The 14,422-nt window shown below is 39.6% G+C and overlaps 1 protein-coding gene across 1 annotated transcript in view; it reads right to left on the reverse strand.

The window, feature by feature from the left end:
* PTPRN2 (protein tyrosine phosphatase receptor type N2) overlaps positions 1-14,422 on the reverse strand; it is a 548,843-nt gene that overhangs the window by 15,561 nt on the left and 518,860 nt on the right. The window contains exons 19-20 of the mRNA XM_044425007.1: positions 7,394-7,447; positions 4,747-4,811 (exon numbers count right to left, since the gene is read on the reverse strand). Coding sequence (XP_044280942.1) covers positions 4,747-4,811; positions 7,394-7,447 — 119 coding nt within the window. The remainder of the gene's footprint in view (positions 1-4,746; positions 4,812-7,393; positions 7,448-14,422) is intronic.

The following is a 14,422-nucleotide window of genomic DNA, read 5'->3' on the forward strand; positions in this document are numbered from 1 at the left end:
AACAAAACAACCCCCCCACCTTGTTAAGCTTTGAAAAAAAGGGAACATTGAAATGCAATATATAGAAAAGGTATGCATACACTTAGCTTATTTTTCAAGAAGTACCAAATTCTATGGGCAGCTTGTGATATGTGGAGAATAAAAACTACCTCTTATGCTTGGCAAGGTCATGCTGTTAAAAAATAAAAATAAAAATGACTACCACATTCTCAAATGGTTGTCTGTGTGGAAATAGCTGGGTAAGTACAGTTGACAAATTGGTGGTGAGGAACTTCAAGTCATACCATACAGGAGACAGGAAAAATTAACCACTTTGAAATCAGGCTTGATAAGGTAAATACAGATGTGCTCAAACAGCCATTCTACATTAAATTATCTTGAGTAGATACCCAGTGTGAAACTGCATGACATAAAAAATCATCTTGTACCGAAGTCAATTCCCGATCCTAGCATTGCACATCTGTAGGATCCTTACAAATCTTTCTGACAGTTCTGCCTAACTAGAGGCAGCAAACTGCAGCATCTACAAAGGCTGATTCAGTGAAAGGCTGTACGCATGTTTACAAGCCAGGTGAGAAACAGTCTTAATTTATCAGGAGAAAACATATGCTCAATGGGGAAACAATTTTCAAGTACTATCCTACAACTATGATAAATGTGCTGAACTCAAAAAGCATGACTAACTTAAGTCCCATGGATTTAGTTGATGAAATCTAACGTGGAAATTTTACCGCTGTGTAAGGGATAGATCCAGGAGTGCAGAATTTTTTTTCCATGTAGTTAACTGGCACAGAGTAGATTTTGGGAGATAAACATTTTCATCCTTTTACTACTCTGCCATAACCCAATCATTTGAACAAAAGAATGAAGAACATGTGCTTTAGAAATAATTAATCTAGGATAGGTACTTGAGTACCCACCTCAGCATAACACTACAGATACTGGTGTAATAGGAAGAGCAAAAGTAATGAATGTTGCACTAGGGCTGTGCTCCAGGCTCCACTCAGCCACGAACTTCACTGAGGTCTTTGGACTAGTCATGGACATTCAGTCTAACCTACCTCACAGGGCTGTTGTAAGGATAAGATGGAAAGGAGGAGGAAGCAAAACAACAAAACTGAGAATGGCATACTTCAGACACATCATGGGAAGGCAAGGCTCAATGGAGAAGACAATCATGTTAGGGAAATGGCAAGACAAAAGACAAGACCATATATGAGATGGACTGAACCTACAAAGGAAGCCACAGCCTTGAACTTGGGAGAGCTGAATGCTCCCTTCCCCCTGCCGACACGACTATGAGCTCCAGAAGAAAAACTCCCAATGGCACCATGTTTTCTGGGGTTGCAGGTATCATAGGGGAGAATAAAGACAACTTTGATAGTTATTATACAGGAAACATACAAATAGTAGCTGTATATTTAATCATTTACAGGTTATTTTCTTTGGTACTACTGAATTACTATCACACAATCCACATCAGGAAGAAAGTTGTTATGTTCAATAGAAATTTTATTTGTATCTCTTCAAGGGTCTTAGAATTGTTGTGGTGCCAACAGGAACTCTGCATGCCAGAACTTCAGCAAGGGTTATGCACTCTACATGGGGCTGCCCTTGAAGACTGCTCAGAAGTTGCAGCTTGTGGAAAACGCAGCAGCCAGTTCAATAACAGTGATCAGACTGTCCGATCGCATAACACTAATTTGGGTCCACTTGCACTGACTGCCTTTATGCCTCTGAGCTCAATTCAGAGTGCTTGCTTTAACCTATAAAGTCCTGTGTGGCTTGGAACCACAGTAGCTGATGCACCATGCTTCCTAACTGCCAACTGTACACTATGGTCCAAAGAAGGGGAGTACCTCCAAATGCTGCCTCCAAGGGAGGCTTGGCCAGTGGCAATAAGGAGAAGGGCCTTTTCAGTGGAAGTTCCCCAGTAATGGAACAAGCTCCCTACTGAGGCCCACCTGGTGCCAACTTTGATATCTTTGTGTCTCCAGGTTAAAACTGTCTACTATGACTGGATATTTAATCAGTTTTATGTTTTACTGGGACATTATATCAAGAGTTTAACAGGACCTGTAGCTTAAGCTACTGTACCATACTGTGTAAGCTATTATAGCTTTTTAAATTTGGGCTTAAAATTTATTGTATTTTGTATCATTTTTATGATGTTTTAATTGTTATTTTATTTTGTACTGCATTTTATCTGCTGTTGTGAACCACCCAGAGGGTTTTGGCTATAGCATGGTATAGAAATATAATTACTACTGTTACGACTACTGATCATAATAAACCTCCCCTTCCTCTCATGCTGTGGTTTCAATGAAAATTGGGCTCCCTGCTCTGCAATTAAATTTACAAATATGTAGGTGCAGTTACTAATGACACATTGAGCATCATGGTTAGCAGCAGTTCAGCATGACCAAGGCACTGTGCGAAAAGTGTCACAGAAAAGGGGGCACCTGAAGAGGGATTTGAAGGTGTTGGCCTCATACCACCATTCTGGGAGTCAATTCCAAGCATAAGGGGCAGAAGCAAAGAAAGGGCAGTGTCATTTGAGGGAGAAGGAGCAAAGGCTATGGCGGGGGGAGTATGTGAATTTAACAGCAGAAGCAAAGAACAGCAAGGCCTTGGAGAGCCTTGAAGGCAAGGAGGATGAACTTGCATGGATGTTATGGCTGTAATGTTTCAAACAACCATGTCCTGTTTAATCGTAAAAGGATCATCTATTAAGTACATGTGAGCACTATCACTGAGAAATAAAAATACAGTTCACATTATATATAAAGTTTAACTGAGTTCATACACACATCCCAACCCATTGTCACACAAACCTTGAACAAACGTGACTTCAGAGTCATCAATCACATTGTTATTGCCAAGTAAATAAAAAAAATCTCAAGTTCACAAATACAAAAGAAAATTTAGAAGCATAAAATATTTCAGCCAGTTCCACTTGTGATATGCCTATCCTCGAACACCCTCAGTGGTGGAGCTTCAACAGCCTCCCATATGTGAACACAAACTGTGAAAGCCATGCAGAACATGTGGAGGAAAGAAGCTTTTCTAGCTAGGGACATGATGATCAGGCCAGATTCAGGCTCCCTTGTGCCTCCTGGACTTCTTTCCATACTGTGCCTGGCCAGGAAGTAAGCTTAGCTAGGTCGAGTCTGCAAATGCTTGGGAATGCTAGCAGCTTTTTTGCTCGAAGTATGTGAAGTGTGCAAAGCCTGCAAGTCATGAGTGCAGAAGTAGAATTCTTCTTCTGCAGCAGTTGCACAGGCAGTATGTGAGCAAGTTGGACACACTTTGAGTTGTTTCCTGATGGGTAATAAAAATGATCAACCAATAATAATGAACTGCATTTCAATTTCTTCTCTTAAGGCACATGCTGGGACTTGTAAGTTCTATATAAACATATATCGAATTGCATGCTTATTATGCATCTTTTTGAACTGTATTCTTCCTTATTATTATCTGTTATGTTCATGGTATTTTATCACTTGAACATGAATTCAAAATGGCGTAAGAATGACCTATAAGAATTGGCATGAGACCTTTCTCGTATCATTATTAGCAACTGTTTCTTCTAAGCAACTCTGAACATATTATTTGCATTATTTGGAAGTTATTTTAACAGGCTATGGTGTAGAAAGAGGAGGTATCTATCACCTGATAGCATTGTGAGCCATTTTACACAAATCCTGGTCAGCAACTGATGTTGCTGAGGAATGAAGGATTGTGATGGATAGAAGTCCAAGGCCCCACTCCACCACTTCATCCAGTCTGTTGGTAAATGTGGCTGCCAGAGATGTAACACGATGCATTCACGCCTCTTCTTTTCCCTCCAGGGCCAGAGGGTCGTATTTGGGTTCCAGAGGACAAATGTAAACAAGCCCATCCAACAAGCCCAGCACAAAGCTGAACATTCCCATTATAATCTCATTCCTAGGCAGGTCCAGTTTCTAAGGGTAACAGAAGCCTGACATACAGATCAGTGGAGGTGTAGGCACCCCCTTGAATTCTGTCCACAGAAGCAAGTGCTGATAAAAGCTTTACCTGCCAGATGTTGCCAGGTAGTTGTTAAAGGCATAAGAGCATTTTATTTTAGTCAGTTTAGTAAAGCTGTCTTGCAGGCTAGAAGTTCTGGTGTTCTGTTATGTAGGTTTTGCAGCTTTGCAGATCATGACGACTACAGCAAAATACTGTGGAAAGGCCGTGCTGGATTTAAACTAGTCACACAACAGGAAAGGAGCAGAGCATAGAGAAAATAATACCCAGAAGGTGTTGTGAAATAAGCCAAAGGGTCAAGGTATGTTCCACTTGTTTATTTCTACTTGCTTCCAATGTTCAAGCAAGTTTAGTCCCTGAATATGATTTATGATCAGCAGAGTGTTAACTGCTATGTCATACGTGGCGAGGCAAACACCTACAGGCTAAGGCAAACTAAACATTTATGGTGTACCTCAGAACACGTTTGACAATTAAAGTTACTTAAATTGTAAAAGTACAAATCCTGTACTTTCCTACCATGCATGTGTAAGATCCATTCCTACTGAGCTTCAGAGGGTGCAATTTTCCTTCATTTTTAATCACCGAGGACATTAAAGCACTAAGAACATTCAGGCAAGGGTAAAATTTGCCTCTAATGTATCTGAAGTCCTTTTGCGAATATTGTGCCTATGTTGCCATGACAACACCAGTGCATTTCAGAACTCAAAAGCAACAGCCCTTTTTGATTCTCACCTTTGGCCATTTTATTGAGAACCATGTCAATTAGGATGTAGGTTCCACTTCTTCCTGCACCATCACTACAAACAGACAGGGAAAAAAGATACAGCAATCAATTCCGTGTGCAGAAAAACCCAATAGAAGTCTAGCAACTGTTAATATGATGTTGGAAGTATAAGATAGTGGGGGGGGGGTTGCAGGGAGGCAAAGGGCACGGAAGGGCAATGTACAATTAGATGGAGAGAGAAAGAAGGATTTAACAAACTATCCATACAAGCATAAGAGAAGGTCCATGTCTCTCTGCATACATATATACTTGCTTTTCAAGATAAATTTACTTTCTTCAAGACAAATATTTGCTCATTTCAGGACAACTTATTCCAATATTTTAAAAAGTAATGTACCGAATAATTTTAGAAGCCTACATCCATGTTCAAGAGCTGGTTAATCGGGCTGCAACAGAAAAACTGAAGGATGAAACAGCATCGTTTCCCAGTGACTGCTCTGTCTGGTGTTTCCACTTACAGGAATGTTGCTGGCTTTGTGAGCTGACCTTTCAATCACCTGCCTCTCCTTACAATGAATTTTTTTTATTATTATTTAAAGATCATATTATTTCCTTACCAAGTAATTGGATACCAGCTAGCCAGGCCTGGATTTTTTTAAAAAATGACATGCTGCCAGCTATTTTTCCCTTTCATCTCAATACAGACGCTGTTGCCGTAAGAAAGAAAGAAAGAAGTCATGTATCTTCTGAAAGGTATTTTTAACACCTAAAGAATTTTGGAGATTTATGATTGAGAAGGGCGAGGATGGCAAGATGTTCAATCTGAATGCAGTTTACACTGCTGTCAGAGGGCAGCTTGTAATTGGCAATGTGATGATTTGTGTCTCTGTTTCTAACAAACATAATTAAGATTTTGAGCAATCAATTTTTCTTACCCCTTTCTCAGGTTTTAACATGGTGCTTTTCTGGCAATGTTTGCTTTAAATGAGAGCAAGTGAGATCACTGGAAGTGATTTGTTTCTGTAATTTTCTTTACCTACAGAAATTATTGAAGGACTGGAAGGGGAAGAAGACACCAGAATGCTACTATAGTTTTGAATGCATTCTGATTTAAGTATAATTTTCTAGTTCAAATTTTTCAACCACGGATTTAATGATGCAAGAGAACCACAAGGCAAGGGGTTTAGTGTCAACTAAAACTATGTAACACGGACATAATAATTTACATAAAACTAAGAAGTCACATGTGTCTTCCCAATTACAACAAAATAAGCAGTGCTACTAAGGGCAAATTCAGACGTTAATTTATTGGAGCTTTGGAAACAGCTTGATTCCCCAAGTTTATACCCACCTGAGTCTCAAAACTCAGTGAGAGCCAGTGTGGTGTAGTGGTTAAGAGCATGGGACTGGGACTCAGACAATCTGGGTTCTAGTCCCCGCTCAGTCATGGAGCCAACTGGGTGACTTTGGGCCAGTCACAGACTCTCAGCCCAGCCTACCTCACAGGGTTGTTGTGGGGATAAGATGGAGGAGGAGATGCAAGCTGCCTTGAGTCCTTTGTAGAAAAAATGCAGGATATAAATCGATAGATAGATAAATAAAACTGGCATGAGTTTCTGGTGATAAATCACAACCTATGTGCTTTTCTTTCCTGCAGTAATTTCTCAACTGGCTTACCAAGCATTCCTTAAGGCCAGAGTGCTAAATAATGCACTTGTTAGAAGTTTATTTCTAGTTAAGAATCCCTTTGTCTCGAGTGTCTCTCTTCTAATAGCATGTTTAGAAAGGGGAGGTCTTTTTCCCCTCTTGTTTTTGGAAACTGGAGATGAGAGGATCCCAAGTAAATATAGCCTGAATTTCCCAGTTTGAACATTTCATAACAGATCACATCTGAAATGCATGTACTGTACTCTCTACACATGAAGAATATGTTGTTCTATATTATATAAAACTGTATTTATAACAACAATAATATCTTTTAAAATGTATGTAAGATGACCTGTAAAGCAGGTAATACTGAAGTTATGGAACAATTCCTTTGCTGAAGCAGAGGGACTTGGGGCCAAATTACATATCCTGCTTATGTCAATGTAGCTGATTCTGGAGTAATGGTCCAGAATGGGACCATGGTGCTTGAACAAAAGGGTTTGAGCTTCCCTCACCTGTCATTTTTCCTGAAATCCTACCACTGCTTTTGCCAATTTTTCAAAGTAGGGGATTCAAACCCTCTTCTTCCAATGCATCATGGTCCCAATTTAGATTGGGATCATACATAGTGAAAAGAAAATAGAGAAGAACAGTAAAACGAACAGGGAAAAACAGCATCACTAGTTATTCTTGTGTGATTACTGGAACAAGTAGTTTGGATCTTAGCGAACAGTTATTCAGCAGCTTGAGAAGCAAGTTTCTGTGGTGGTCCAGACTGGTTAATTCTGAGTAATTTAAGCAACAAATATATTTTCTTAAAATAAGCAGATTTTCCATCTGGAATATGAGTCTCTGCATTTACTAGAAACTAATCTCAGCAGAATGCATGTTTGATCAAAACAATAAGGTTTACCATTACATTAATGTACAGGACTATTTACATATTTGGTAAGGTTTGTGCAATTTCCTTATCAGCCTTTCCACGGTTGGCTTTAAAATTATACTTGCCTGCAATGAACAATTACTGGACAAGAACGACCCCTGTAGCACTTGTTTACTTTTCTGAAATAAAAACAAATATAGACATTAATATATTATTTTCTCAGAGGCATAGGTTGCAGTCAAAAATAAAATATTTACCACAACCCAACAAAAGATGGGTAGATTAACTCAAGAGGGTATAATCTTCAAAGCAGTACTCCCAGTGCAGTCTTGATGAAATCATTAGGGCAATCAGTGCAATCTTCCTAACACTGCTCCTACACAAGATCCATTGGAATATAAAAAGATTTCGCTGAAGGCACAGTGCTTGGTAGATTCTGCCCTAGGCCAGCGCACACATTCTAATAACAGCCGCTTGCTTTAGAAGACACAACCAGCATTGCTACCATTTTTTGTTTCCTTCTCACTACACCAAGTCACACACACACACACCCCTTAGAAACATATGATTGACAAGGTAGATCATGTAGCCATTCATGCTCAGATACTGGGCATCTTCACAATAAACCACACTGTGCACACACATTTCCTCTTGAATTCGTAAGTTAAACCGAAAAAACTGTTTTCATACAGTGCAATAAGGGCACTCTTTTTCCTCATGCATATAATGTAAATGAATGTTAACCCGCTATCAGCCAGAATGCAAGTTTTATCTGTAGACAATCTCGTTAATGTTACACAAGTGTGAACAGAGCAGTGCATGCCTTTTCAAAAGCGAGCATCTATCCAAATAGCTGTCCAGCAGGAAAAGAGAAATGGGAGATCAAAGAAAGGCCTTCCTCTCTTTCAGCTGAACACCTGACTGGCAAGATTTAGATTTTGAAAATCAGATATTCATGTACAGTCCTGGCTGCTGCATTGGGGGTTGGGGAACCAGGTGCACACAACCTGCTTGGTGTGTGCAGTACTTCACGTAGCTAACAATAACACAAGAAAGCCCACTTGTGCATGTGTCAGTTTTCCTGGGTGGATCTGAAGACCTTTCTATTCCTCACCAGTCCGTTCATATGCATGCAAATGGCATGAGATTGAGAGATTTTTTGACAGTCAGAAAATCAGCTATTGCAGAACAAAAATACACAGCTTTGAATTCACTGTCCTGAGAGCTCCATGCTAAATGAATAGTATATAAAGCCTAAAACAAACAAATAAATATTTGTTTTCGAGCCTGGTATCAGGTGAAGAAACCCTCCTTTCTTAAAGCAAGTACACCAATACAGTAAGATACTAGTTATATGATTTTCCCCTACCTACAAATGCCAGAAAAGGATCAAATGTCAAATGTTTAAGCAGTGATGTAGGGCTGGAAATATTTCCAGCATTTTAATTATGTGTGGAATTTTCCCCATTAATTAGCAACAATGAAGGGATCTCAATTGCAAATACAACATAGGCAAGCTTGGCAGCATGTATTGTGTCACTGAAATACATAGTTCATAGTGTGGAACTAAACAGAAAACCTAAAGGGACAGGCTCACACAAGTGCTGTGGGTGACACCAGGTTGCCAAATGAATTCATTTCTAGGACAGGCTACTGCCTGCCTGATCACAATGCTGGAAGTGATTCTGAGAAGAAATACAAAATCAGGGAGGCCTCCAAATGAGGAAGCATTATACTAATGGATGCCTCCAATTACCCCCACATTGATTGGATAATATATGTTCCAGTCATTACAAAAATTGCTTTTCTTGATGTCCTAAATAATGGTGCCCTAGAACAGCTGGTTGTGGAACTGAGCGGAGAGGAATAACCTAAGTGGTGCCATCCAGGATCTGGTATGAAATTTAAATGTTGAACCAACTGGAAACAGTAGCTACAGAGCTATCAGATTTAGGATGCAATTGTATAGGGATGCCCATAAGTGCCTGAATTTGGGGGCTCAATGGACTTTCATGCAAAGCAGAAGGTACGGCAGAGATGATCTTTGCCTCCCTGCTCTACCCACTCTACATTTTCTCCAGCTAACCATTTTTGGCATTGAAAGGAGTGACTTGAAGAGAGAGGGAAGGAAGCTGGAGGGCCATCCGAATATTTGATAATCTGACCATGTGTCTCTTCCTGCCCACCTTCCTGCTCTTTTTTGACCCTGTCCATGTTTGTTTTCCTGCCCTTTCTGAGCAGCTGGTATGGTCATTTTGAAACCTGCTGCAAGAAGGGGGTTGGAACTTCAATTCCCAGCTCCAAGGTCACAGCACCTTCTCTGACCTTGGAGATGGGAATCTGAACTAACCTATGTTCCCACCCACCCCAATGTCTAGGATTCATAGGATTGTTCCTTAAAATATATTTAAGGGAAAATTGCCAAGCAAGTTCAACGTAGTCACATTTGACTTCAAAAGAAGAAATTTTTCTAGAATGAAAAACATGGTAAAAAGGAAAAGGTAAGGCTTAAAGAAAGAGGCTTAAAGCTCTTCAAAATGTTTGTAGGTTAATCAATACTGCAATAATAGAAGTTCAAGTAGAATACCATAGATTAAGAAAGGCAGTGCCAAGACCAAAAAGTCACCACAAGAGCAAGGTTAAGGAAACTATTAGAGAAAAGAAGGTTCCCAGTCTTGCTCAAACTAGGAAAATAGAATGGGACAAATGAGATACAAGCAGACAGGCAGAGATGCAAAAAAGCATTTCAAGGAATCAGCTAGGGAGGCAGCAGGACCTCTGAACATCAACAGAGTTAAAGGAGTCCTAAAGGAGTACAAACAGGGAAGCTGATAAATTACTTTTACCTCTCTTCACTTAGAAGACTTAGGAGAGATAACTGTGGGTAAAATGATGCTTTCAGGAAGGGAATCTGAGCAACTGAGGCAAATAATGGTAACAAAATGTAAAGTACTCAAACTTATTGACAAATTAAAAGTTGAAATTACCAGGGCCAGATGATATCTATCCAGTCAAATATCAACTGCAAATTGTCTAACTGAAATATATAACATGTCCCTAAGATCAGTCTCTGGTGTTATACTGGCCATTCTCCAATCTTCCAGAACAATTTTTTGAAAGAGTGGTTATCATAATGTAGGCTCTGGGTAAATTGAATGCACGATTAAAGATAAACTGAGTAAGCATGGAGAAGGACAAGCCATGCTGAGAAAGAATCAACACGGCTTTTGCAAAGGCAAGTCTTGTCTCACTGACATTGTCAAGTTCTTTGCAGTGTCAATAAACAGGGTTGATCGGATGGATACTGCTTACTTGGATCTACAAAAGGCTTTTCACAAAGTTCCTCATTAAAGACTTCTGTCCAAACTTAGCAGTCTTGGAATAAGAAATAGCCTAATGGATCAGTAACTCTTTAAATAACAAAAAACAGAGTGCAGGAGTAAATAGTTAATTCTGTGAATGGAGGGTTGAAAACAATGGAGTCCGACAGAGATCTGGACTGGACCCAGTGCTTGTTAGCTTATTCATAAATGATCTGGAATTAGCAGTGAGCAGTGAAGTAGCCAGAGTTGCTGACAACACTAAATTATTTACAGTGGTTGAAACAAAAAGGGATTTTCTGGAGCACCAAAAGGATCTCTCCAAACTGGGAGAATGGGTTTCAAAATGGTAAGCACAGTTCAATGTAAGCAAGTGTAAAGTGTGCATGTGGTGCAAAAAATCCCATCTTCAAGCATAGGCCAACAGGATCTGGTGACGACTCCCCAAGAAAGAGAACTCGGGATTGTTGCAGGCAGCTCAATGAAAATGTCAACCCAGAGTGCAACAGCTGTGAAAATGCCAGCTCCCACGTTGGGCATAATTAAGAAAGGAATTGAAAATAAATTGCCAAGGTCATATTCCCCTTATACAAATCTATGGGTGCAACCAGACTTAAGAATTCCATGTACAATTCTGATCACTGCACCTAAAAATGGTATCATAAAGATGGAAAGTACAGAAGAGGACAAGTAATATGAACAAGAGTTTGTAGCAACTGCCCTATAAGGAAAGGTTACAATATTTGGGTCTCTGCAGCTTAGAAAAAAGAGCAAATGAGGGGAGACATGATAGAGCTGCATAACGTTATGCATGGTGTGAAGAAGGTAGACTGGCAAACATTTTTATCTCTAATGGTACCAGAACCTGGGATCAGTGAACGAGGCTGATCGATGGAACATTCAGGACTGATAAAAGAAAGCACTTCTTTGCACAGTTAAACTACTTCCACAAAATCTAGTTTGGGCCTTCAGACTGGATGGTTTTAAAAGGAGACTGAAAACAGTTACGAAGAATGAGGCTATCCATGACTACTAGCCCTGATGACTATGCGCTGCCTGCAATACGTGGGGCAGTACAGTGCACCTGTGCACGCTGGCAAGCAGCAGTGCGAGCGGGAGGTGCTGCCGTACCTTGTCCTGCTAGTGCTTCTTCATAGGCAACTGGCTGGGAACTGTGTGGATGGAACGTGGGCTAGATGGACCCTGGACTGGTCCAATATGGCTCTTCTGGCGTTGTCATGTGTGCTTCAGAGTGAAATGAAAGCAATAGTCGGGAAACTGAAGTTGTCCCAACAAGATTAGGAGAGCGCTGAACTCTCCTGAGACTGATGAGTAGCTGTCAGCATATTCTGCGGTATTCCTTGGGTTGTTAAAATGAGTGGAGGATTTCCCAGTATGGCACCCTCAAACTCTAATGACTCCCATGCTGACTAGGGATGCTGCGAGTTGGAGTCAAATACATCTGGAGGGCACCAGGTTGGGAGAAGATTAATTAGTGTGTGAAAATTTCAGTACTTTTTCTTACCTTTAAACAATGTACATATTCTTGTTTTTAATTTTTAGTAGTAATTCAGTAAGAAATTCTACATAACATAATATTTCAATCACATTAAGTGTGATTTAATTTTTTCCTTCAAATATTTCGGGCCAAACACTTGCGTATTTCAAATAGCACAGGGTACTGTTTAAAAGCTTTATTGTTTAATAAATATTAAAATGTAAAGTATGTTAAATTAAATAACTCTTTAGGGCATTTGAAAATTTCTGAGGCAACCTGAAACTTTTCTGATGCAAACTAACTTAATTAGCATAGGAAAATCTTCCAATTCCAAGTTTTCCAGAAAGTCCACATCACTACATTTAAAATTAAATTTCAGTGGAGTAGGTGAGAGTACAAAATAGATTTGGTCCTTTTATATTAATGGCACATCAAGTGTGCACAGTTTAACAATCTTTCACTGAAATTTAGTTTCTGGTAACACGCTTGGATCCAGATTTAATTGTTCTTGCAGCTGACCTGTTTGAAAGTGGTCTTTACTGTTATTGATTTCAAAAGGGAAATCCAACTGACATCAAAAAGATATATTCCTAGTATGACTAAATCTGGATCCAACCCTGCTGTATTTAGAATTGAGATTTCATGCTGCAATTCTGACAAGGTGCGGGAAATCGTGAAAGATCACAAAGACACTATTTACATCAATTTGCAGGAAGTTAACCTGGGAAATATAACCCAGTTAAATATATTTATTTTCTCTGCCTCAGTTGGTGGCTTTGCTCCCATTGTTAGAATTATTCACTTGTAAAGCAGGGACATTATTTATCTCCTTTATAAACATGCTGCAAGAATAAAAAAATAAACTGAAGAACTCTAACTACTGTCCACATTTTAAAATGTCAATAAATAAACAATATATTAAGTATACGTTATTTTTCTACAAATAAAATCTAAAAGTACCTGCAAATAAATTATGCACTTGACAGCTATCAAACAAAGAGCTGTCAAGGGAAAACAAAGTACAAGGGATCTTTGCTTGTAAAAGGGGGTAGTGACTTTTCCTCGTTTGCACTGATATCCTCACAGCTGTTAGTCTCCCCCCATGAATCCCAGTGCTGCACCTTTTCCTCACTTCCCCAAGTCTCCAACTACTAGAGAAAAGTAAAGATCACAAGATCACTGCCTTTTTTTGTAAGCACTTCCTTTGGCAGCTATCAAAAGAAAGGATTTTCTCTTTACAACTCTGTGGTAAATCTCCCTATTAGCTTTTTGACATGGAAATATATGCGGATTCATGGGCATTTTGGAGGGGCTGTGATTTTGGAAATCAGCAGAAGTAATGAGAAAAGGGCAGGCAGAAAAACTGCAGAGACAAGAGCACAGAACTGCCACCAGGAAAGGAGGCTTCAGCCATCAAGTCCCCTGGAATACAACCCAGGGGACTAAGGGGGAGGGAGGACGAGGGACAATCCACAGTGAATCCAGTAGTCTGTTAAATGTTCTGTTAGTTATTCCATGAACAAACTGCATTGCATAGCTTACTTGCAGGGTAGGTTGCTTTATTGTGCACATTCACCCAATGTTACAAAATGTATTTGGAAACCTACTACAACCAACATTCTTCAGGAGTAAATATTACCTTCTATTTTAAAAGCAGTCACTCCCAGGCAAAGTTTGAGTATGGCATTAATCGTCGTAAAATCAGCTCTGTGGACTCAAAGGGGGCTTTGGGCCTTTGTTCTCCCTTATGGCATATGGCAAACTGATAGCAAAACTGACTGTATTCCCAAAGTATTATGTGATTTTGTAAAAGGATACGCTGTTCCAAATATTTTAAAGATACAACTGATCATGGCCAAGCCCTTTGATGCACCTAAGACAGCTCCTTGGCTCACAGCCTGGCAGGCTGCTTTCTTTACCTATCTGAAGCCCAAACCAGTGTTTGCAAAACCATTTCTAATCATAGTTTAATGCTAACTATGGTAAGTGAACAAAAACATCAGGCCAGAACTGACAGTGACCTGCTGCATCATTCTTACAATGCAAGGTGTTTGATCCTCTGGTTTAACACAGCCTTCTTAAAATGTAGGCATCATCAAACAATATATATGGTCTGAAATCAAGTTCATATGAGCAGGCAGAGCAAATGGCTTTGTATTTTTCAACCATCTAACAGTTAATATTTTATCTTTTAATATGATTAATACTTCTGTTGTCATTAAGTTTAAACACCACGGTGCTTATTTTATAACCAGAACTCTGGAAAAAGAGTGCTCATTTTCCAATTGTCTGCCGGTTAACTGTCCCTCTTTTCAATACACAGTGAATGCCAATTT

This window comes from Varanus komodoensis, unplaced genomic scaffold (assembly GCF_004798865.1).
Source record: "Varanus komodoensis strain SLA01 unplaced genomic scaffold, ASM479886v1 scaffold15, whole genome shotgun sequence".
In the NCBI taxonomy this organism is placed as follows: Eukaryota; Metazoa; Chordata; class Lepidosauria; order Squamata; family Varanidae; genus Varanus; species Varanus komodoensis.